Raw genomic sequence first — 26107 nt, forward strand, 5'->3', positions numbered from 1 at the left:
GAGTATCTAGAAAGACGAGGTGGTTAACTGTGTCAACTGCCACAGAAAAGTTAATGAAGATGAAGATCAAAAACAAAAAATGCATTGCCATTTCCAAGAGAGGCCATTGGTTCTTGGAAATGACCTTGGAGAGAGTAGATTTAATAGTGTTTTCTGAACCCCAGATTGTAGGAAAGGAAGGGAATAAGTATTAGTAAAGTGCTCACCATGTGCCAGGCACTAAGCACTTTTATAATATTATCCTATTTGATCCTTACAACAACACTGAAAAGGTATGTACTATTATTATCCCCAGTTTACAACTGAGGAAACTGACATAAATAGAGGTTAAATGACTTTCCCTGGGTCATATAGCTAGTAATTATCTGAGGCTGAATTTGAACTCAGATATTTCTGACTCCAGTCCCAGCTCTCTATCCATTTTACCAACAACTATCTCTATGGGAGGTTGAGGAATGAGTGGGTTCTTTGTTAGTCAAGGGAAGGAAAAATATAGGAAGGTGACCTGAGAAGGTCATCAAGTCAAAATGAAAGGGAAGAGGTTTTGATTTTTTTCCCTCAGAATGAAAGAACTGAACATATTTGTTGTAGGAAGAGAAGAAGTCAATAGAAAAGGAAAACTCGAAGTGGATGAGGTAGAGAAATGATCAGTAAGCAAGGTCCTGAAGGTGAAGAGGATGAGATTAAAGGCCCAGTGGAAGATAGCCTTAGCCAGCAAGAGTTCTACTTCATCTTATGAGAAGGTAGGGGGAGAAGACGGCTAAGGATGTTGAGAGTTTCTGAGGTGTAAAAGAAGAAAGCTTAGGTTGTTTCCCCATGGTCTTGCAGAGAACAAATGCCGAGTCCATATTCAAATCCAGGTCCTCCAGGTCCAAATTCTGTTTGCTCTTTAGCATAGAACACTCACTGTAGTAATCTTAATTGCGTGATGCCTTGGGGTTGCCATGCAGTAGTCACCTCTTAAAGAAAGGTTTTGCCTGTTATAATCCTCACTGACCTTAACATGAAATGTTGAAAATGTGAATTTTAAGAGAGACTTTCTTTGTAACAAGGACAACTGAATTTAGGAGAGCAGGTAAAGTGCCTATGCCCAGCACTTCTACACCATTTCCCCTTTCCTTGTTTTCATCCTATTTTTCCACTTATATATTCTTTGAAAAAAAATAATGGTTTGGTTTTAATAAATGATATAAGGTAACTTCATCCAGGCTCATCTGAAACCCATTATTCAAAAATAACAACTTAGACCCCCCAAAAGATTTATTTTTAAAATTTCTTTCTTCTAAGATCAATATTTATATAACTATCAAATAAAAGTAAGGCAGTTTTTAAGCTTATAAATTATAACTTTAGGGAGTTCATTACCGAGGTTTTGATAATTTTTAACAAATGTATAAATATATATATACCTTTGGTGCAATGAATAGAGGTCAGGATTTAGAGATAAATGGCACAGGTTCAAAATCTTGGCTCTGATGTCTACTACCTGTGTGACATTGGGCAAGTCACAGAACCTCTTCAGGACCTCAGTTTCCTCAGGTGTAAACAAGAAGGCATTATACTTAATAACCTCTCAAGGCTCATTTTAGCTCCTAATTTATGATGCTGTGAACTCAAGGATAGTTTTCAAACAAGGCTGCCTTGCAAAACCCATTGGTATTAAGCAAATTTTAATTCACAGCATATATATGTGTGTACATATCCGTGCACAGCACATGTGTATATGTATGTGTATACACACATACATGTATGTGTGTATACACATACATATATATATACATATGTCCTCAACTAAAAGGTTGATTTCTTCCTTCCCATGTCCTTCTTTCATCTACTTAATTTCCCTCTTTAATGCAAAATAAATAGCAGTCACTGCAGTGTTAATATATCCACCAAGTCAGGTCACAAGGTGTGCTTTATAAACATCAAGCTTGTTAAATCCAACAATCTACAGGGGTGAGGAAGTCAGTATTTGCATGTATTCTTAAAAACTTCTCCTCCGCACCCTGCTCCATTCTGTCCCAGGACTACCCCCCAGAATGCCTTGGCATTGGCAGACATAGAAAACATGATTCGTATTGTGTATTTCATAGTGATCTGTGAAATTTTTCATTTTAATGTTTTGTAGGATCCTCTGAGTCCCAATTGCTAAATGTATTGAAATGGTCACTTTCTCCCTGCAGAGGCTTTTTATTATCTCCATTTGGAAGAGAGAAGACATCAAGGTTATTTTCAAAACAGCTACTTATTATGGTAAAGATAATGTGTAGCTAAGTGGAGGTAAAAAAGAGGACAGATGAGAGAGAGTTTCGTAGAGGAGTGTTAATTCATCTTATTTCATAAATGGGTTTTCTTACTCGAGGGTAAAGTACAGAAAGGGAATTCTTCTAAAGCATAAATATAAAGGTTCATCCAGGATGAACTGCATTTTCTGAGTAGGATTTGTGGGCAATTTAAACACATGCTAATAAAATAAAGTACTTTTGTGGGTAAAGGGAATAAAAAAAGATAATATGCACCACTGGCTTTAGAATGGCTTGGAAAATATTTGTGGTATTTTCTTTAAGTTTATTCATCCATCATCTGTGAAGGTCATTCTCTGTATCTCATAAAAATATATTATGTATTGCAATACTTAAGGCTTTTGGGCAACTTTGTTTCCTTCATTTTAATTCTCTCTCCCTTTTGGAAAAAAAGTGGGGAGGGTCGAGTAGGAAATGACTGGGGGCAAACAGCATTGTCACAAGACTCACAAAGATGAAACTATCAAGTGGACAAGGGCAAGGGAGAAAAAAAAACAGAAAAAAATGGTAAAACTGAATGGTTATTTTCAAAAAGAGAACACCAGGCTGGCAACATTTTCACAGACTGAGCTTATCGGATATGTAATGAATGATATTTATAACCTTGGCATGGACCAAAAGGAACATTTATTTTGTCATTTCAGTAATGAATAGTGTGGCACTATTATATCTAATAAAAATTATAGATTGTAATGGTAACTACAACACTGGGAATATTTGGTATCAACCAAATAAATAATAGAGATCTATTCTTGTAAAGGGTGGGGGTTTCTTGTTTTGTCTTGTTTTAGTTTTACCCCTCTGGCAATGTTACTGCTAATGAGAGACACAATGGGAAGTCAGCTGATCTCAAAGACAGGAAGACCTGGGTTTCAATCCTGCCTCTGACCCATACCAGCTGTCTGATCCTGACCAAGACATTTGAATGCACCCAAGAACTCTCTAAAGCATAGAAAGTGCCAGTCTGCACTGTGCGAAGGAATTTTCCTCACTGGGGAGTTCACTAGAGTAATGAAGTCTTAAATCCTGTTTTCTTTTCAGAAACAAAAAATATGATTGCTATAACATTGTATATCTCAATCTTACCTCTGAAATGGGTAGATCCTTATTGTCCTCTGATCCAACTTTCTGCTTCTGGAAGGAAAGTATATATGTCATCCCAGACAATAGACATTGGTTGCCAAAGTAGGCAATACTGCCCCCTCAGGGATGCTGGAAGGATCCAGGGAGATGGGAGTAGCCTTGGGTGCATTTGGGGTGGGGGAAGGCCAATAAAAATAAGGAGGCAGTAGAAGCATAAGGAAAGAAGATAAGAGAAGAAAGTTTTGAACAAGTATTCATACATGTTTCATCTGTTGTGTAACAGAGTTAAAGTCATAGTGATTACATTATTTTCCAAATAAACACACAAAATATAAGTTATAACTGACCTGTGGTCAAGTCCACTGACAGGTCTTAACAAGCAAGTGCTGGCAGGCAAGCATGTCTGGAAGTCCAACATGCATTGGCAGGAATGTGGGTGTATAATGACTTGTTTACAATAGGATGCTATACAGTTACATGATACAATAATGCATCATCAAAATTTCAATGCACGGAAAAACCCACAAATTTATAATAAATTTAAGGTGTGTCATTTTTATTAAAAAATTATGTATTTTTTGAAATGACACAAATTTCAAAAAAAAAACTATTAAAGGCTTAAAGAAAGTAGATTTCAAGGGCCACACAGTAATTTTTTCAAAAGGGGAGGCAGTAGGTCAAATAAGTTTGGGAATCTCTGACTTAGATCAATATTAAAAGTATCTGTTGCTTAGTAGTATTAACTTTGACTTTGCTTATAACTTTTATTGTTGTTTGGGGGATTAGATAATCTGTAAATAGATTTTCCAGATTTTGTCCAAGAAGTTTTATCTCTTTCAGGTTTCTACCATTGAATGAGAGAAGGTAACAAGTATTTAATAACAGTACAGGAATGAATGAATAAATAAATGAAAGAAACTATTGAATATTTATTATTATGTGCTAATCCCTTGGATATATAGATATAGATATGTCTATACATATAAATACAGATGCGTGCATGCATATATACATACATGCATACATAAACATATACACATATGCATATATCTCTTTTCTCAAGGAACTCACATTCTTTTCATTGAGATGATATACATAGGTCAATTTAACTTCAGGGCAGACAGAAAGGCCCAGTGGTCCTTTTGGTGCCATGGCAAAGTAGATAGTAATACATCTTTAGTGTAATTTCCATCAATAAAACCATAATCGTTTCTTCCACTGAATCATTTGGAAGTGAAAAGGACTTTAGTAGCGAAAACTTTCTTTTCTGAATCTTGACTAGGTATGGCCACATGGAACCCTTAGAAACGTATAGTAACAATGATCACTCCTTGAGATGCATAGTCATTATTTAATAGATAGAAAGCCACTGTAGAGTCAAGAAGATCTGATTTCATATCCTATCTGTGACACTGTGTGATCCTTGGTAAATCATTTTAACTTCCTAGTGACCGAGGCATTCTCTATAACCCCAAGTTGCAAAGTAGTTGGTGATCTCTGTTGGTAGAATGGGTTATCTCACCAGGATCTCCCTACATCTATGAAATCATAGGTCTGGCATAACAATGCATAGCATTTTAAAATTCTTAAATGACTTATCCTCACAACAATCTTGTGAGTCAGGCAATGCAAACATGATGATTTCTGTTTTGCCAAGGGTTAGAAAGTAAAGTGCCAAAGGGCATACAGATAGGAAATAAGAACACAACACTTCTAGTACCTAGGGATCTTTCCATAATACCACACTGCTCCTCCTGCATTATATATAGATATCAAAAATCAAACTCTGGAGACTTCCTGTTGCATTAAAAAAAAGAGTATCTTATTGTAAAGAAAACAAAATAATGCTAAACAATTAAGTATTAGCAAATACAAGGAGTTTGCGAAAATAAGAAACGTGCAGGTATACATAGTCACATATGCATATGTCTGTGGATATTATTATTATTTCCATAATATTATTGTTTCAGTATTGAAATCTTCTCAGCCTATTCAGTAAAGGGATATTTGTTTGTTTGTTTTTTTTCCCTTCTCATTGGCTCAAACTTCAATTATTTTTCTCCTGACAGAATTCTGACAAGCTTCACAATGTCATTAAATAAATCAGAGGGATTCTTTTTCTTATAAAAGCTAATATATTCCATGTAAAGATATTCTCTGTCCTCATAACTACCATTTCTTCTTCATTGACCCCATTCAGTCTAGCATTCTTTTTCAATATCTTTTTGAAATCACAACCTACCTATATCTGACAAAAGACTTTCAGCATTCTGAACTGTAAATTGTATGAAGGGTCATGCACATATTTTAATTTACAAGTGACTCACTCGTTGCAAAATGTTGTCCATAACACAATGTTCCATTTTAACCGAAATACAACCAAATGTGAATAATTGTCTTTCATAGGATCATGGATTCATAGATTGAGAGTCAGCAGGGCTTTTAGAGGCAATCTAGTCCAATTTCCTCATTTTATAAATGGAGAAACTGAGGCACAGAGAGGTTCAGTGACTTTCATCCAATGTCACAAAAGTTGAAAATACTAGAGTTTGGATTTGAAACCAGGTTTTCCAGCAGGAAATCCTGCATTAGTAGGATCCTAGTTTTAAGGCTGAAAGAGACCTTTGCAACCAATGCTCTCATTTTAAAAAGGAGGAAATGGAAGCCCAGAGAGGTTAATTAATTTGCCCAAAGTCACATAGGAAGTAGGTGATTATTGCTATATGTTATTGTCCTAACTTTGATAACACATTGCAATGGAGGTGGGCATGAGTTCTCAAAAGCTATGCAAATCAAGGAAAAACTCTGATAAATCCTTCAAAGCTAGAAAGATTCAGTATAGAGTCAGTAATGGGTTTTCTGTCTGTTATATAAGGACTATGCTTACTAAGGAGAGGTTATGATCTTCAACATGATTTAGTTTAGTGATCCCAATCAGAGTAAATGTAGATTAATCTGTGTTAGGGGAGGGAAAACCCACATAGATGAAATCATAGACCAACAAAGTATTGAAGTATGGTATAGAGGAAAAGAATACTGAATTTAGAGTTCAAAGACCTGGATTCAAATCCTAGTTCTCTCACTTTCTGCTAATGTCGGCAAGGCACATAGTCTCTTTAGGTCTCATTTTCCTCATCTGTAAAATGAAAGAGTTGTAATAGAGTAACTTATGAAGTTCTTTCTGCTGTGAATCTAGGATACTATGATATAATATCAACAAATTTAATGGAAGCCAGCTTTTACTTAATCTGGAGTTAAGTAAATCCCATAATTTATCTCAGTTAACTCTTCTGAGATAGAAAGAATTCAGCACAAATGCTTAATTTGGGGGGTCTAAACCATTATTTAAAATTTAGTATTAACTCATTTTTAGTATTTTTTTTGGAAATTCATTATCTATACTTCACAACAGTCTTGTAAGGTAAGTCAGGAAGTATCCTGATTTTAACGATTGGGAAAACAACAACAACAAACTGAGGATGAGGAAAGCTATCCATTGAGCAAGGTCACCAAGATTCAGAAATTTGAATCAAATCCCGAGTCTTCTGGGTTCTATCCACTCTGCCACATAACCTTCAAAGAAGTAATTCCTTCCCAGAATGATTTTTTTTTTTGACTAGGTAAAAGAGTATTTTTGTCTCATTTCTTACCTAGCCTTAATCACTGAATGGGTATTGCCTCAGACAAACTGAGACCTGAGAAAGACCTCAGTTTAAAAAAGCCAACGTCTCCCTCTGCATCCCAGGCCATTTCCAGTCATCCTGATCTATACCTTGCCACTGAACCCAGATGGCTCTGGAGGAGAGAGTGAGTCCAGTGAGTTTACACAGCCCTGCCTCACAAATCCAGTTCACTTGCAAGTTGAAACATCATCTTCCTGTTGTCACTGGTCTTCCTCCAGAACAAAGGACAAAGAACAATCTGTGACCCAACTAACCAATTTCAGCTGGATAATGCTTCCCTTTCCTTCCTTCCTTCCTTCCTTGCTCCCTCTCTCCCTCCCTCCTTCCTTCCTCCCTCTGTTCCTTCCTTCCTTCCTTTTTCTCCTTCCTTCCTTCTTCTTCTTCCTTCCTTCTTCTCCTTCCATGTCTCCCTCCTTTCTCTCCCTCTTCTCCTCTCCCTCACTCTCACTCTGGGAATCATACCCTTATGTGAGTGCTCTGCCCAAAGGAATATAAATTTTGATAACTGAAACCTCACAAGATATCTTGGGATTTATGAACTAGATTTCTTTTTTTTTTCCTCTTCCCTACTTATTTATTTTCCCATTAAAAAAAAACCTTTAACTCTTTTGCCCCATTTTATTTATTATTATAGTTTTATTTATGATTTCTTGAAATACAGGGCTGGAAAACCAGCCTTGGGTTTCACCTTACTTTAAAACCAAATCACTCTCTCACTTTTGGCCAACAATAGGTCCCTAGCCCAAGCCTTACTTGGTCATTTTTTGGGCTTTGATGGTTCATAATGAATGTAAATAGCAATTATTTGTGTTTTGACCAGAAACCCTGAGGGTCTTTCCCTCCCAGATTTTTTATTTTTTTTACTATGTAAAAGAGGCCTTTAGTCTTAATCATTGAATGGGTGTTGCCTCAGACAAACTGAAACCTTGGAAAGACCTCAGCTTAAGAAGGCCTAGGTCTCACACTGCATCCAGTGCCATCTCCAGTCATTCTCATCTATATCTTGCCACTTGACTCTAAAGGAGAGTGAGGCAGGTGTACCTATGGCCTGGAGTTGTTGTGAGGATCAAATTCGAGAGCCATTTGTAAAGTACTTAGCACAGTTGTTGGCACATATTGGGTGCTTAATAAAGGATCATTCTCTTCCTTTCCCCTTTAAAAGTGACAAAAACATGGAAATTTCTCCAAATCCTAACGGAATGAAAACGTTTCAAGGTCAGACACTACCTTTCCTTTAGTTTTTGTATCCTGAGATATCAACATAGCATATTTTAAGCTCACATTAAATGATTACCGGACTACATTGGATTAAAATATTCCTACATGTGTCCACATGCATGGAAAGTGATACATAGCAACCAAATCTTAAGAGTATGACCAATGCCCTCCCCCAAAATCTTTGTATTTTTACTAAAATTAGAACCAATTTTCTTTCTTTGTCCTTCACCATTGTGACATTTACCTGGAAATTCTTGGTCTTCTGACATGGCTTATAAGCTCCTAGTAACCATAGTCTCAAGAGAGATAGTTTTTGTTGAGTCATTTGTCATGTCCAACTCTTCAGGACCCCATTTAGGATTTTATTGATAAAGAAACTAGAGTGATTCACCATTTTCTTCTCCAACTCACTTTACAGATGAGGAAACTGAGGCAAAAAAGATTAAGTGACTTGCCCAGCATCACAGACCTAGTAAGTGTCTGAGGCCAGATATGAACTCAAGGAGAGGCTTCCTGATTTCAGGCCCTGTATTTTATCCCCTGTGCCACCTACATGCCCACCCTTTCTCTCAAAAGAAAATGTGTTCAATTATGATTCTGCCATTAATGTGCTATTACATTGGGAAATTAATTTTTCTCCTCTGGACCCCCATTGCATCATCTAAGGTAAAGGGATTATACCAGATGACACTGAGTATCCTTGCATCTTTAACACTGCATGTTAATGTAAGCCATACCTTAATTCAAAACTTAGTCCCATGATAGAAATGTTTAAATTATTTCCACCTGAATTTTTATAGCAATATTTCCTGAGAAGTTCTCTTCCCTCTCTTGAGTTTTGAAGAAGCAGTCCCATTTCAACGGAATAGATAATGAATTTAGCATCCAAAGACCTTCATTTGTTTTCAGAAGAAATCAAAGCTGTCAGTAGTCACATAAAAAAGTGCTCTAAACTTGCTATTGGTTAGAGAAATGCAAATTTAAAAAACTCTGCGCTACTAAGTCATACCTGTCAGATTGGCTAACATGACAGAGGAGAAAAAAGATGAACATTGGAGGGAGGGATGTGGGAAAATAAATACACAAATGCACTGTTGGTACAGTTGTGAACTGGGACAACCATTCTGAAGAGCAATTTGAAACTTTGTCCAAAGAGTTATACTGTTTGACCCGGCAATACCACTACTAGTTTTGTATCCCAAAAGAGTTCAAAGAAAAGGAAAAAAAGGACTTATATGTACAAAAATATTTATAGCAGCTCTTTCTGTGATGGCAAAGATTTGGAAATTGAGAGGATGCCCATCAATTGGGTAATGACTGAACAAATTGTGGTATATGACTGTGATGGAATACTATTATATTATAAGAAATGATGAGCAGGATGGTTTCAGAAAAAACCTGGGAAGATGTACATGAACTGATACAAAGTGAAGTGAACAGAACCAGAAGAACATTATATAATAAGGATAATCAACTGTTAAAGACAGCTAATCTGATCCAAGAAAATTCCAAAGGATACATGAAAAAAAAAATGCTGCCTCCAGAGAGAATTGATGCACTCTGGGTGAAGATAAAAACATATTTTTTCACCTTATTTTTCTTTCTTTTTTTCAACATGGCTAATATGAAGATATGATTTTCATGACTTTGAAAATATAAGTATTGCTTGCCTTCCCAATGAGTGAGGGAAGGGGTGAGAGAAAAAGAAAGAATTTGGAAATCAAAATTTTAAATTAAAAATGTTTATTTTTTTTAATTGGAGAGAAAAAGAAGACCTAAATTAAAGCCTTAGTTACAATAATCAACTCTGTGACTTTGGACAAATCACTTAACCTTTATGAGTCTCAATTTCCTCATCTATAAAATGGAAGTAATAATATCTCTGTTCCCCATCTCACAGAGTTGTTATGAGACTCAACTGAGATGCTTACAAAAGTGTTTTGTAAACAAACTAGTAAGTACTACACTTATAAGGAATTATTGTTTCATAGCATCAATTCTTGTTGATTTTTCTATTGTTTTCCATTTAATGTGTTTTAAAATGTTCTATGCTTTGAAGATCTAAATTTTAAAACCTGCCAAGATTATTTACTTTGAAAAGAGATGCATTTATCAACAAATATTTCTTGGGTATGTATTACATGCTTGTTGCTATGAGGGATGTGAAAGCAGTTAAGAAAAACTCATGTTTCCATGATGGTGACAAGTTAGTAGAAATACCAGAGCATCCATTTATACATCAGATTCAATTAATAACCTCAAATAGTTGCTTGTAAGACATCAACTACTTAAGTATCGAAAGTGGGTGGAGGGAGCAGATAGATTAAAAGCTAATATCTCCAGTTATTTGTCTTGGTGATTTGAAATGAGGATAAAACATCCCTAGAAGGTTACAGAAAGTGCCATGAATTTAGAACGGTCCAATTTGCGCAGGTTTTCAAGAGCACACCTATTGTATAAAGTTCAAGGCATATTTTGACTTCATGTGCTTGTGTTATATTTGGGGGCACATATAAGTGCAAGAAGAATACATATACTCATGATGACAATATGAAGGCAAAAATCAAATGCGACCATTCTGCACTATCTCTGTATGAATCTAGTTGTATTAAGAGACACACTGCAATAATTATTGAAATAGAATTGAACAGAGGAGCCAAGTAGCCCAGTGGATAGACCACCAGTCCTAGAATCAGAAAGACCTGAATTCAAGTTCAGCCTTAGCTGTATCACCCTGGGCAAATCACTTAATCTCAGTTTTCTCACCTGTAAAAGATAGTGGTAGCATCTACCTCATGGGGTTGTTGTGAGGATCAAATGAGGTATTTGTAAAGCATTGACATAGCACCTGGCATTGTAAACTCTTAATAAATACTTCTTCCTCCCTCCTTCCCTTTCTTCTTCCCTCCTTCCCTTTCGCCCTCCCTCCTTCCTTCCCTTGCCCCTCCCTCCCTCTTTTCCTTCCTTCTTTCCCTCCTTCCTTCCCTTGCCCCTCCCTCCCTCTTTTCCTTCCTTCTTTCCCTCCTTCCTTCCCTTGCCCCTCCCTCCCTCTTTTCCTTCCTTCTTTCCTTCCTCTTCTCTTTGTAATGTCCTAAACATCCTACTTTCAAAAATCATATCCACTTGAAGACCAGTGAAGACCAGGAGCAAGCCCTGTAAGGGACCATGAAAGGATAAGGTGTTGCAACAAAACTTTGTCCTGTTTTGAACTTCCTTATTCACTTACTTTATCTTTGAATGAGTAATTTATAAACTGCATCAAACTTTTACATGCTTCAAATTAAAAAAAATGCTGCCTTTGATACATTCTGCCTAAGATCTAATACGTATGAATGTTGTCATGTGTATTGCTATTGGACACCCATGTTACAAGAATGTTATGAGGATTAAACCATTAGCACATACAAAGCATTATTTATATACCAATGTGTTGTATGCTGTCTACTGAAAGAAGAGAAACAGAAAGAGAAAAAGATAAAGATAATATATGGATATATACATATATGTATGTGTCATGGTCTGTTGGTTAACATATCCTTTTGTTTCATTCATGGTACAGTCAAATCTATGCTTCATTTGGAAATATTATCTTGGAGCCAGAAATGTCACTTAATTACTATGAAAAATCAGTGTTTTTATTAGAATTCAAAAGAGCATGAAGAGGTTGTTTTGAACTTGCATAATTTTAAGGTGATGACCCACAGCTGGTGAATCGATATTCTATGGTTCTTCAAAGTGATTTATGGTTATTTGGAGAAAAGGAACAAAGATGGAAAATAGTTTTAACTTTTGGTGCCTCTTTCTTTAAAGGACTTATTTTTAATAAATCATAAATCACAATCCAGCACTATTCTGACAGTATTTTCTTTTGAAGAACTCAATACTGTCTTGCTTGAAATGCAATATCATATGTTGAATGGAGTGTTAGACATGAAATCAGGAAAACCTGTTTTAAAATCATACTTTTGGTGCTTATTTCACTTATCTAAGCTTCTTTTTCCTCATTATGAAAATGGTGGAAAAATATTTGCAGTCCTTTTCTCATAAAGTTGTGGTCAAGTGAAATAGCAAATGTCAGAGCTTCACAAACTTTAAAATGTCACCAAAATGCCATATATTATTATTATGAAATGCTGACCATCTGTCTACATAATGGGTCATACAGCAAATCCAGTTTTCCTTTGGAGTTATTATTAACAATAATCAGGTTGGTTCATTAATGAAAAGTCATTGAAGCTTCTGATGGAATTCTTGGTCCATAGCAATTGTAAGCTATCCTTCTTAGATCAGATGGGGGCTAGAGTGTAGGCAAGAGTTCTGCTGAGGGAGATTATTTCCTGGGTGGATGATATACTCTTGACTCCCTTTTAGTGATGCATAGAATTAACTTTTATATTTTTGAAAATAAATATGAAAGAGAACAAATGGTTCCAGATGAAACTCACAATCTTTCTCTCTCTCTCTCTCTCTCTCTCTCTCTCTCTCTCTCTCTCTCTCTCTCTCTCTCTCTCTCCCCATCTATCTGTCTCTCTATCTCCCTCTCTTTCTATCTCTTTCTCTCTGCGTATCTGTCGCTCTCTCTGTGTATCTGTCGCTCTCTCTGTCTATCTGTCTCTCTCTCTATCTATCTGTCTCTCTCCCTCTCTCTTTCTCTTTCTCTCTCTCTCTCTCCCTCTCTCTCATAGAATCCGGCCACAAGAAGTTGAAAAGCACTATACAGAGAAGCACAGAAACCGGCATGGCAGCTGAAATGAGGAAGATGGTACGGCAGCCAAGTCGAGAGTCTACTGACGGCAGCATTAATAGTTACAGCTCAGAAGGGAAGTAAGTATCTTGAGAAAAAATTCTTAATTCATTTAAATGCTGACCCCTGGAGTCATTATTAAGGTCAGACAGCCATGAGTATAAATGAGATTTCTTTTTTTTTAGTCTATATCTTTAACTGATATATTGCCCCATTTGATGATGAGTACAATATTTAGGATACATACATTTTTCAAATAATCAAATGCTGAGAGAGTATAAATTACCTTCCATCCTACCTAAGTAGCTAGTGCATAGAGGGATTTAATAAACAATACTTTTACTGAATATGATTTGTGCAGGTTAAACATCATCTAATAAATGCCCATATTAGATCACAGATTCTGTAGCTAGAGCTAGAATGTATGTCCGGATCCCTTTATCTATCCAACCCCATCATTTTACAGATGAGGAAACTGAAGCCCAGAGAATTCAGTTGATTAACCTTAGGTCACACATGTAGTAAGAAACAATAAAGGCAGGGAACTTGGTTTGGTTCTATTTCCAACGTCTAAAGCATGAGAGAGACAAACGGAGAGAGAGAGAGGGAGAGAGAGAGAGAGAGAGAGAGAGAGAGGGAGAAAGGGAGAGAGGGAGAGAGAGAGAGAGAGAGAGAGAGGGAGAGAGGGAGAGAGGGAGAGAGGGAGAGAGGGAGAGAGGGAGGGAGGGAGAGAGGGAGAGAGATTGATTGATTGATTGTGACAAGGACAGAAACTCAGAGAAAGACAGAAACAGAGACAGAGAGAAGTGTGTGTGTGTGTGTGTGTGTGTGTGTGTGTGTGTGTGTGTGTGTGTGTATGTAAAACCCTCTTTCCTCTTTCCCTTGGCTCCTTCTCCCTGTAATTCCAGAACCTGGGTTGTGGCAATTTACTGCCGGAGGCAACTTCAGTGTCAATTACTTGAAGCCTCATTCCTTCTCTCTTGCAAATAAAGGATAAAATTTCTCCAAATTTTATATTTCTCTCATGCTACGCAGTTGTGGGGGTTCATCATGAGGGACAAACAAAAGCCTACTCATGTGTTCCTTTTCCTCCCAGTCTCCACATTTATCCATTCATCCCACAATTCTAAAATTGCTTGTTCCTAGGATATGATGCCTATTTTAAAATCAGACTTTTCCTGAGAACCAGAAGCTTAACCCAAAGTGATAGCTCTTACTTATTTGGTAGCATGGGGATTAGTCTTATGTAACCAGTTATAATTGCTTATTTATCAGTATTCATACCATTCATAACAAGTTGATATCATCTTCAGAGAAGGCAATAATAATGAATGCACTTAAGCGATGTTTATTGAACAAGAGAGAGAAAATGTGTAGAATAATGTAATAAATATGAGAGATATCTGGAAAGAAATAGGAATTTTCTGAGTTCAAATCTCTGTCATTAAACAGTATTCCTGACAATATATTTATGTTTTAAAATAGATATGAAATATTTTGTATTTGTGAGGACAATACCTCGTATTTCCATAACACTTTAGGGTTAATAATGCTCTTTATTCACTATAGCTCTATGAGGCAAATGGTATCTTATTATTCCCATATGGAATATGGGGAAACTAAATCTCAGAGAAGTTATGTAATTTGCCCACAGTAACACAGCAACTAAATGTCAGATCTAATCTTCACCAAATAAATAGATGGTGGATAGATTGATAAATAAATAAATAAGTGAATGAATAAATGAATAAGTTAATGATCTAAATGATAACCTTACACTGATTTTCCCAAAATAATTTATACCTTGATATTAAAAGGCAATGTGACGTACAGTCTAGAGAACTTCACCTAGTGCCATCAAGTCAATTTGATAAGTATTTATTAAGCATCTGCCATGTGATAGGTACCATGCTAAGCACTGGGGATAAAAAAAGAGGCAGAAGACAGCCCCTGCCTGCTCCCAATTTAATGCCATCAGTGGCTGACATCAATGCCTGATACATAACAAGCATTTAATAGATTCTTGTTGATGACTGACTGAATGTGAGATCCAACCTTGGAGTCAGAAAGACCTTGGTTCAAGTAATGCTTTTGACTTTGACTGCATGACCTGTCAAGTCATGTGATTTCTCAGTGTCCCAGGCAATTTTCTAAAACTATTAGTTATGAGTCAGATTCTGACCTGCATTAATAGAGGGAAATTCTTTTCCCAATGAAATCATAAATCCATTTTTAAAAACCCTCAATATAATTTGATTTACATTTTCATGCACAGTTTCCAAAATAAAATATGAATGCTTGTGTTTGGTGTTAAAATAGTTGTGCCAATATCCATATATTTATAGATGCCCAGAACATTTAATATATGAAATACAGTAACTATGTCCATATGAATAGTGTGTCCCATCTCATAATTTTTTCTACCTTAGTACAGATTCCAAAATGATGGATTAAATTGCCACGAACATGAACAATCAACATTTTTACAATGACATTATCAGTTATTTTTCAGATATAAAATTTATTTTTATTTTCAAAGTTGGGAATTTTAATTTTTATCCCCAGAAACCACCCCTATTATGCCTATATAACAGAATGACAAAACTCACAGACTACTGGAGATAAATGGGAATTCAATCCATCCCATCCCTGACTGAGAATGCCCTCCAAAACATTTCCAGAAAAGGGATATATAGTCTTCTCTTGGAAACCTCTAGCAGAAGTTCTTATACTATTTTATACCATGGGACAGTTTGCTTCTCTGGTGAAGCCCATATACTCCTTAGAATAATGTCTAGAAGTGCACAACATAAAATACATAGTTATAAGTTCACAGACCTCAGGTTAAGAACCCCTGCAAAAGCAGGGAAGAGAGGAGATGATCTCCCTAAGGTAACAACTTCAACCTTTGGATAGCTCTAATTATTTGTGTTTCATGATATCAAGCCTAAATTTTGCTTGTTAGGAATTCTAAACATTGTTCATTCTGCCTTCCCAAGCAAAAGAGAACACTTCTAACTGATCTTCCATTTCACAGTCCCTAAATACTTTTTTTTTAAAAAAAGGACTAGGTTTCCATATTTTCTCCAGGGGCCTAATACTATAGTGTCAGGAGCTTTGACTGTGCTCCATTTCTAACTATTACGGGTTTATCCCTCTGTGAGCAACCTGGTGGTCCGATGTTTCAAGGGGTTCCCCATACTGATGCCAATCTTAGTGGGGAATTCTGACCAGATTAGCACACTATAGCTCAGAATTCTCAAGCTCAAAAGATTCACCACTCTCGGCTTCTCCAGTAGCTAGAATCATAGGCATGTGCCACTATTCCTAACATAGTCTTTCAAATATTTGAAAACAGCTATCATGTTAGGAACATGACAGTTATGAAACTATTGTGTTAAATTTATGTTTTAATAAATTACATATAATTTAATAAATTACATATAAGAGAAATTCAGTGTTTCATATAAAATAATTCTGAGACATGTATATATTCTAATGAAGCTGGTTATTTTATTTTATTTTTATTTTAAAAATTTTTTTCACCATCCTTGCAGCCTAATATTTCCCGGTGTCCGATTGGGAGCGGACAGTCAATTCAGTGATTTCCTTGATGGACTAGGACCAGCTCAGCTTGTTGGAAGACAAACACTAGCAACTCCTGCTATGGGTAAGAGTAATCCCTGAGATCACATTTCATTTTTGTATATAATCATTTAAAATCACACCAAGAAGAAACACCTTCAAGAAGGGTATGGAGTAAGGACAATGACCATGGTATTTTGCACATTCCAGTACTATTTGGGATCATTGAGTCCATAAATAATATTTTCTCATAGAACTGTCAAAATCCTCATCAAGAAAATTTGATTACTGAGGTCATGGCTGTCTCTAACCTTCTGCCTAGATTTTATCCTCCATTTTTATAATTAAGACAACAAAAAAGTTGCTATCACACCTAAAATCATGATTTAACTATTAAAACTTAGCTATATAATCCAGTGATGGAAATTTGTGTTAGATTATGATCCAATCTGTATTAAGCACGTGCATATAGACTCAGGAAGCCACTGTTGGGTGCTATCCATTCTGGTTTGGATGCCAGTCCACAAAAAATAATTCATTGGAAAGGCAAAGCAGTAGTTTATAGTTCCAGAGAGATGATAAACCAGTTGCATCAAGGTGAGTGGAATAATCAGACTTTCACACCTTTGAAATTTGCTTACAGGAAAAGGAAAGCAATCAAATCTTTAAAAACTCCTACCACCACCTTTGTGAGGCTGCTTCTCCCATCCTTCCCATCACTGCTTTGTATCCACATGGGATCAATTTATATTCAGAAACCGTATAATAACTTCAATATGTTCTTCATGAACACTCCAGTAAACAGCCTGCTAACATCATATACTTGTCCCTGTGTTGCTTAACATCTTTATTAATGACTCAAATGAAGGGATAGATACAATGCTTGTAAAATTTTCTAGTATTACAGAGTTGGAAAGTATTAACTGAATGGTTGATGGAGCGAGTATTTAAAAAAATTTGAAACACCATAACCTGATCAAATAAGATGTAATTTATGAAGGACAAATGTGACATCTTACATTAAGATTAAAAAATTTAACATCATTTTACACATGAAGAGCTGAGGCAAACCAGTTTAAGTATTTTCCAAAGATCACACGGTTAATAAGGGTCTGAGTCTAGATTTCAAGTCATGGAGACTTGCTTGATAACGAGCTCTATCCACTATACCACATCATTGCCTTTATAAAGGGCAAATGTTAAGTCTTACATTTGGATTAAAAAAATTAAGATCATGAGTCCAAAATAAGGGAGGAATGATGTCACAGGGCCAGCTAGGTTGATGCAGTAGATGCTGGATTTGAAGTTAGAAAGACTCCTCTGCCTGAGTTCAAACGTGGCCTCAGATATTTACTTGCTATGTGACCCTGGGCAAGTTATTTAATCCTGTTTTCCTCAGTTTCTTCATCTGTGAAAGGAGCTAAAGAAGGAAATGGAAAACCTAAATAGGGTCACAAAGAGTTGGATACAAATGAAAAATGACTCAAAAATGGCTAGACAGCTGTTCATTTGGAAAAGATCTGGGATCTGAATATGAATCTATAGTATGAAGTAAAAACCATGAAAGCTAATGCAATCTTAGGCTACATTTTAGGAGATTTAGTTTTCAGGAAGAGTAAAATGATCGTATGGTTGTATTTATCCTGATAAGACTATAAGGATGATATTGTTCAATTTGGGGAGCCACGTTTAGGAAAAACGCTAAGAAACGGAAAACTTCTAAGAAGGCAAGTATGAATGTGAAAGGCTTTAAGTTCATAAGATATGAGCATCAGTGGAATAAACTAGGGTGTTTTGCCTGAAGAAGAGAAAATCTGGGGCAGAAAGGGAGGATTTGATAACTGTCTTCAGGTGTTTGAATTACTTTCACCTACATGAGAGATTTGTTCTGTCTCCAGACAGCAGAACCAATGGCTAATGCAAGGGATTGAAGTATCAGAGGTTAATTTAGGCTTATAGTGAGAAAGAAAAAATCTTCTCCACCATTGTAATGGATTCTCCTTCACTGAAGATTTTCCACATAATCCAGAGGACTACTTATTAAGTATATAGAGAGGACCACCTGTCAAATATGTACAGAGGACCACTTGTTGATTATGTACAGAGAAGGAATACTTTTTCAAGAATGAGTTAGGTGATGGTTACTAAGGTCCCTTCCAATTTGCAAGATCTGTTTTCCTCCCCTGTTATAAGGATGCTGATTCTTTGTCATGCTGTCTACGTTATTTATAACTTTTGGCACACTTAAATGTTTTAGTTCATTGAGTCTATTAAAAAAGCATTCAATCCAGTAAATAAAACTAAGTCCAAAAAGAGATAACAAGCAAAGTAAAAAGCAACCATAGTCCCATTTGTATCCATCTCTCACAGTAAGTTCCAGGACTAGCAATCATTTTAGAAAAAGCCAAAGTATCTGCAAGAAAATTATGCTGCTAGTAAGTCAAATCCTTCTTTCTCTCGGTATTAATCAGAACCCCATTTGGTTTTATGCCTATGTAATTTTTGCTAAGTCTCTCCAAGTTTCCAGAATGACATGCTTCTCATAAACGCTATCCAAATCAAAGTAGGTATCAACTTAGGACAAATTAAGAAAAGGATGAATTTTAAAATAGCATCATAGGATATCCCTATATAACATAGATAAAAGAGTTTTTAAAAGAATAAAAGAGGCAACAAACATGTAACTTACAACTCTTTCCTTTTTCAGGTGATATACAGATTGGAATGGAGGATAAAAAGGGTCAATTAGAAGTGGAAGTCATCAGAGCAAGAAGCCTCACTCAAAAACCTGGTTCCAAATCTACGCCTGGTAAGGAAAAGTCTTAATTAATTGAGACAAAAGAATACCACTGTGCAATAAATGAATGTATTTGTTAAATTAAAAAAATAATTAATATTCTGCATGAAGCAAGCAAATAACTTAACAATTATTAAATTTAGTAACTTAATAATTTCTTGTTTTGAAGCAGGGATGAAATCCTTGTACATAATCAGTGTTGTACACATATATAAAAAAGAACCTGCCCTACAAATCTTGCTTTTCTATTTGCTTCCATCTTGTATAAATATGAAATTACCTTGATATGTTGCTTTTTTCAAACAATGAAACACATGGTAGTCTCTATAAATACTTGATCATTAAACAATCACAATCTTCAAAGAGCATTTGATCTAATTCACTCACATAATGATCACTTTTCCTACAGCTCCATATGTTAAAGTCTATCTTTTGGAAAATGGAGCCTGCATAGCAAAGAAGAAAACAAGAATTGCCCGAAAAACCCTTGATCCTTTGTATCAACAGTCCCTGGTTTTTGATGAAAGTCCACAGGGTAAAGTTCTTCAGGTCAGTAATCAATTGATTTAAATATACATACATACATACATACATACATACATATATATATATATATGTATATATATATATATATACACACATACACACACACATACACACACAAATACTTTAAACATTGAGTTAAATATATATATTTTATATTAATAATTTATAAAATAATTTATAATATTTAAATATTTTCTATCATTTGATTTAAATATACATATATACATACTTTCACCACAACATGCAGTATTTAATATTTAGGATTTCTTGAAATGGAAAGTTATTGCTATATAGTCTGAATCCTCTCCTATGTTCTGATGCACACATGACATGTTGTTTTTCCTTATCTTATATTTAATATTTAAGTTTATAGTATGTTTCTTTTTCTTTTGTTATGTATTTAAATCTTAGTATTTGTCTAAAATATTTTTTAAAATACACATTCTGAAGTAAAACAAAGACTAAAAGTGATCATTTCTGCATTCCCTTTCTTGTCTCCCACCAAATACAGAGATGATAGAGAGATAAATACATATATCACAGTACATGTGTGCCTACGTGTCCTAAAGCACCCAAACTGCTTAAATATATTATTGAATAAAACCTTGAAATGCCCAGAAACTAAATGGAGTTCATCAGAAATGAACTAAGGGTCCACAAGAAAGAAAAGCAAAGCATGGAGGAGGGGGGAGGAATATAGATAATTAAGTCAATTCATTATCAAGCCAGTATCTAAACCTTTTCCTCCTTGAGAGACAACAAACTAAATAAGAATTTCTAGCACATCACTCTGTGAGGAAGAACAATGATGAATAGTTGTTACTTCTGATGCTTATTGCCTAATAGACAAATATCCCTACTGGACCTGAGTTTTCTCATCTGTAAAATGGGTGAGTTGAACTCAATAGCCTCTAAGATCCCTCTGAGCCATAGAGCTGTGCCTCCCAACCGTCAATTTGACATTTAAAACTCAAAGTATCATAGGCATCTCAAACTCAGCAAGTTCAGAATAAGACCTTTTTTTTCTCTCCAAACTCATTTCAATTTCTAAAATCCCTTATTTCTATAGATAGCACCTCCACCCTTCCAGTCACCCAGGTTCACAACCTCAAAGACATCCTCAATTTCTCAACCTTCATAGTCAGCCAGCTGCCAAAGCTTGTACCTCCAGACAACATCTGTTAAATTGGTCCCCTGCTTTCCATCACCTTTTTTCAGAGCCTCATCATTTGTTGCCTAAGTTATTACAATAACTTCCTAATGACTTTCTCTGCCCTAAATCTCTTCCCTCTTCAATTCATTATATACACAGATACAAAAGCGATGTTTCTAGTGTACAGATCTGTTTGTTTGTCAATTTCCTATATGATAAATTCTAGTGGCTTCCTACTTCCAGAATTAATTGCACACCTCTCTGTTTGGCCCTAAGAATCCTTCACAGTCTGGCACCAATTAATCTTTTTCAAGCCATGTTATACTTTAATTCTCTTTACCTACTCTATAATCCAGTCAAACTATCATTTCTGTTCTTCATACATGACCTGCCACTCACTGTCTCCAAGCCATTGCATAGAATGTTTGTCAAGGCTGGAATGTACACCTTCCTTACTGCCATCTCTAAGAATCTCTAGTTTCCTTCAAAATTCAGCTCATACAGAATAAATGACATCTCCCCTACAAGGTCTTTTCTGATGATCCCAGCTCCCGATGCCTTCTCCCCCTCCCTGCCCCTCCAAATCACTTTGTTCTTATTCTGTTTATATTTTAAATATATATATATGTATGTGTATGGGTATACACATATACGTGTAGACATGTGTATATGTATACATAAAAGGCGTATTTACTCTCTATGTGAATAAAGGGATTGTTGCATTTACGTCTTTGTATCCTCCGTTTCCTATCACAGTGTCTGGTACATTGTCATGGTTTAATGAATGTGTATTGACTAGTTAATTGATTGGAGGAAAAAAGTTGTTAGGATCAATGAATGGAAGTTTCATAAAAGTTTTGCCAGTTATGTGCCCAGGAGCATGTCAGTTACATCTTTGAGGTTCCACTTCCTCATCTATAACATGGGGATACCCACAAAGTTACTCCATAGACTTGTCTTGAAGAAAGTGGTTTATAAACCAAAACATGCTGTACCAAGGTGGATTGTTATTACTAAGAACTGTCTAGAAATTAACTGTCCAGAAATACAGTGGACTGTCATCTCATGAGAAAGAGAGTGAACTACTCCTTTAAATTCTCCAATCAGCCAAATAAATATTCATCCAGAAACTCGTAAAGAGGATTTCTCCATCAGGCAGAAATTTAGACTGGATGATCTGTGAGACCCCCTGATTCCAATATCCTATGAAAATGAATAATCAGCTCACTAACACTTCAGTATTAATCAATTATTGAAGCGGTTAGGTAGCATAGTACATAGAGCTTCCTGAAATCAGGAGAGCCTGGGCTTAAATCCAACCTCTTACTAGCTATGTTACTCTTGGAAAAGCAGTTAACCTCAGACTGCCTCCATTTCCTCATCAGTAAAATGGGGATAGTAATAGAACCTACCAGATAGGTACTATAATTAAGATAAAATGAGATAATGTTTGCAAAGTGCATTGAAAATAATAAGGCACTACCTAAATGCTAGCTGTTGTTGTTGTTCAGCTATATGTGACAGGTAGATGGTATGGTGGGCAGCTAGGTGGTACAGTGGGTAGAGCACTGGCCCTGGAGTCAGGAGGACCTGAGTTCAAATCCTGCCTCAGATATTTCCTAGCTATGTGACCCTGGGCAAGTCATTTAACCCTGTTTGCCTTAGTTTCTTCATCTATAAAATGAGAGGGAGAAAGAAATTGCAAAACACTCCAGTATCTTTGCCAAGATAATCTCAAATGGGATCACAAAGAGTTGAACCCAACTGAAACTCCTGAACAACAGATGGTGTAGTAGAAAGAGCCCTGGGCCTGGAGTCAGGAAGATTTGAATTTGAATCCTGCTTCAAACACTTAACTAGCTATATGACTCTGAGCAAGTCACTTATTTTCTTTTGACCTCAGTTTCCTTATCTGTAAAATGGGGATAGTAATAAGTACCTTATTCTTGGGAGGAGTAAATGAGATTATATATTTAAGAGGTTATGCAAACCTTAAGGCAATATAGATGTTACCTATTATTATCATTCAAGTAATTCAGATTTATTCAGATACATCTTAAAGTTTTGGCAATTTAAAAATATTTTATCAGTTTGTTCCTTCCTTTAGAAAAATTATTGTCAAGGAAATGTAAGTATTCTTTTTTTCATTGACCTTGGAAAATTGTTAAATGAATAGGAAGATGACCATTTACATATTAGAATTTCTAGAAACTCCATTGAGCACCAATTTTTAATCTTTGAAGGTCTTTTCTTTACTGTCATTCATACTGACTCTCCTTCAACTTACTTTCCAACTTAAAAGCATGAAAAGAGGCATCCTTTTACATTATGTTAATTCTATGCTTTGTGCATTGTTTTCTCTGCAGGTGATTGTCTGGGGGGATTATGGGCGAATGGATCACAAGTGTTTCATGGGTGTAGCTCAGATCCTTCTGGAGGAACTTGATCTGTCCAGCATGGTAATAGGATGGTACAAATTGTTCCCGCCTTCATCACTGGTGGACCCAACCCTGGCTCCCTTAACTCGCAGGGCTTCCCAATCATCTCTGGAAAGTTCAACTGGGCCTCCTTGCATTCGATCATAGTGAACTTGTAGAGAATGGATCCTAGTTAAGTAAAATGCTACCAATCCAGGATAATAATCTGAACTAGATATTGTGTGATCAAAAACATTGTTGGAGACAGACAATCAACTTCTGTTTTACCTGTAATAGTTGTCCAAAAAAAATATGTCTGAATTGTTTGTTTAAACCTGGCTTCAAATGACAGATCAAGGGCATCTATCAAATTACAATAAAAAACGTCAATTTGCTAGTGAGAGTCACTGATGCTTCTAACTGTTAGCAAAAAAAAAAAAAAGGAGGGGGGAATTTAAAATTCATACACACACACACACACACACACACACACACACACACACACACACACACACACACCACCACCACCACCACACAATTGAACAAACTGGAAGCCCTCACTCTGTGAAAAATCTTGTGTTATACACGTTCTCACGTTCTTACCCAGACTACAAGCAGTGTTATTTCCCCTGGTGTTTGAGCAGTGTTTTCTGTACTTGTTACTTCCTCTAGTTTTTGGCTGTGTGACCCTTTCTTCACTCATGTTGTGACAGTCCTCACCATACTAGTAAAGACCCTTCCCTTCTTTTTTCCCAGATCACCAATAAAGGGCTACAGAATCTCTCTGTAAGCACCACCCCCAAAGTGTGCAACATCCAGGCAAGGTGATACCAGTCAAGGGTCTCATGTTCCCCACCCCCTATATTCCCCACCCCTCCAGTATCAGTTCTTCAAAGTCTTACGTGTAGAAACCCAAAGCAAACCAAGAGGCCAGAATGTTTCCCTCCCAATATAAGCACCACTGTTCTTTTTGCATTCTGGACAAAGCATAATTTTTTTTTTAAAAAACAATCAATGTTTTGCATGAAAGACTTTTGAAGATACCTATCTCCAACCAAAACTGGGGGCTGCAACAGCTTAATCTTAGTTTCTGACATTGAAACGACTCTTTGTTAATACCGTTCTCTTTCAAATGTCCAAGAGAGTATAATCACCTTCATGTAGAGGAAATATACATTTGACGTCCCACAATGTTGACCAGTAATGGAATTAAGTATATGACACTTTCAGCTAAACCCAGGCTTCTCTGCTGTGTCTCTCTTCAGACACACTGTCAGCCCTGGATAGAGCATGGTAGGGGCTGTTCAATATTCTGCTGGGAATTCCAGCTGAAATATTCTGCACTTAACTAATGTTTTTATCCAGTTTTAGTTTACATTTCTTTGAGATTGATGCAAGCACAAAGCTTGATTTTTTAACGCAAAATATCTTACTTTTTTGAGGGAAAAAAAGTCCAATTTCAATTTGCATTTTCTTGATTTGAGTTGTTCTTGGCCTTGACGTTCCCTTGTGATGTGCTACCAACTGCAGACTGTGCAGGTGCATTGATAGGTTTTTCCTTCCTTTTATGGGTCATTCAATTTTGTGATCACACAGATAGAGCAGCATGACTCGGAACTCTTCATAGCTGCATGCATGTTTTGTTATAAAAAAAAGTAAAGAAACAAAAAGGTAATTTAATAATGTATGTTAGCTCCACGTAGGCCGGCTTGTATGTTGCATGCACTTGTACAGTTTGCTCGTTAAATGCTATACTGAAATAACCACGAAATCTAAGCCATCCATTTTTGTGATAGACATTTGGCAGGTTTCAGCCAGACTCAGTCAGTCTGGTGCAAAAAGATGTCTATAGATGGACTTTATTTTTTACCCTATGGAAAACGTGATGTAGTTCGGACCAAACCTTCTTATAAATTATTTTGGTGTAGATTCCTACTGTGGGGCTGTAACACATGTAGAAATTGTGTACACACTAGGTTTTAATCCATTAGACATACTGCCTGCACCAAGTGAATTACTAATTATTATTTAACATGCCAGACTTCTCTGCCCACCATTCCATCGGGCACAGATTGACTAATGCTCGACCTGCAGAGCAAGAAAAGCCTAAGCGTTGGTGCACTATTACTAGAGTCCGTTCTGTCTTAGTGGCCAACAATTGACTAAGTACAATTGGGTAGTATCTTTCTATTTTGACCACTTGTCTTAACACTCCCCTGTGCTTTTAAATGAACTTCCAACTCATGTTATGTAAACATGTTTAATAAAATTTACTTTTCACGTCAGTTGGTAGCCATCTGTGTTCTATGTTTTGCCAGACTGCATTGCAAGTCCTGTGGTGGAGAGCGGGAGCTGGATCATGGGAACGAGAAAGACTGGGCTTTGTTCTCCGTTGCTGATGTTTATCTTGACTTGTCACTGCACTAAATATATCTGAAAGTACGGCCCAAAGGGTACATCGCCTCACGTACAAGTTTTCACTTTGTCAGCCTGTCTAAGTGAGCACATGAATACACTTCTGAAAAGTGGCATTATTCAAAACAATAAATCTCAGTAAGAAACAAATGGAAGGTTGTTT

The 26107-nt window shown here is 36.2% G+C and overlaps 1 protein-coding gene across 11 annotated transcripts in view; it reads left to right on the top strand.

Moving 5' to 3' along the window:
• Nucleotides 1–25814, top strand: part of RIMS1 (regulating synaptic membrane exocytosis 1) — a 717070-nt gene extending 691256 nt beyond the window's left edge. For all 11 annotated transcript variants that reach the window (XM_072642596.1, XM_072642598.1, XM_072642588.1 and 8 more), the window contains 5 exons: nucleotides 12973–13111; nucleotides 16589–16701; nucleotides 19324–19425; nucleotides 19823–19962; nucleotides 23479–25814. In XM_072642596.1, the coding sequence (XP_072498697.1) occupies nucleotides 12973–13111; nucleotides 16589–16701; nucleotides 19324–19425; nucleotides 19823–19962; nucleotides 23479–23697 (713 nt within the window). In that variant the 3' untranslated portion in view covers nucleotides 23698–25814. The remainder of the gene's footprint in view (nucleotides 1–12972; nucleotides 13112–16588; nucleotides 16702–19323; nucleotides 19426–19822; nucleotides 19963–23478) is intronic.
• The last annotated feature ends 293 nt before the right edge of the window (nucleotides 25815–26107 follow it).

This window comes from Notamacropus eugenii, chromosome 2, assembly GCF_028372415.1.
Source record: "Notamacropus eugenii isolate mMacEug1 chromosome 2, mMacEug1.pri_v2, whole genome shotgun sequence".
Lineage (NCBI taxonomy): Eukaryota > Metazoa > Chordata > Mammalia > Diprotodontia > Macropodidae > Notamacropus > Notamacropus eugenii.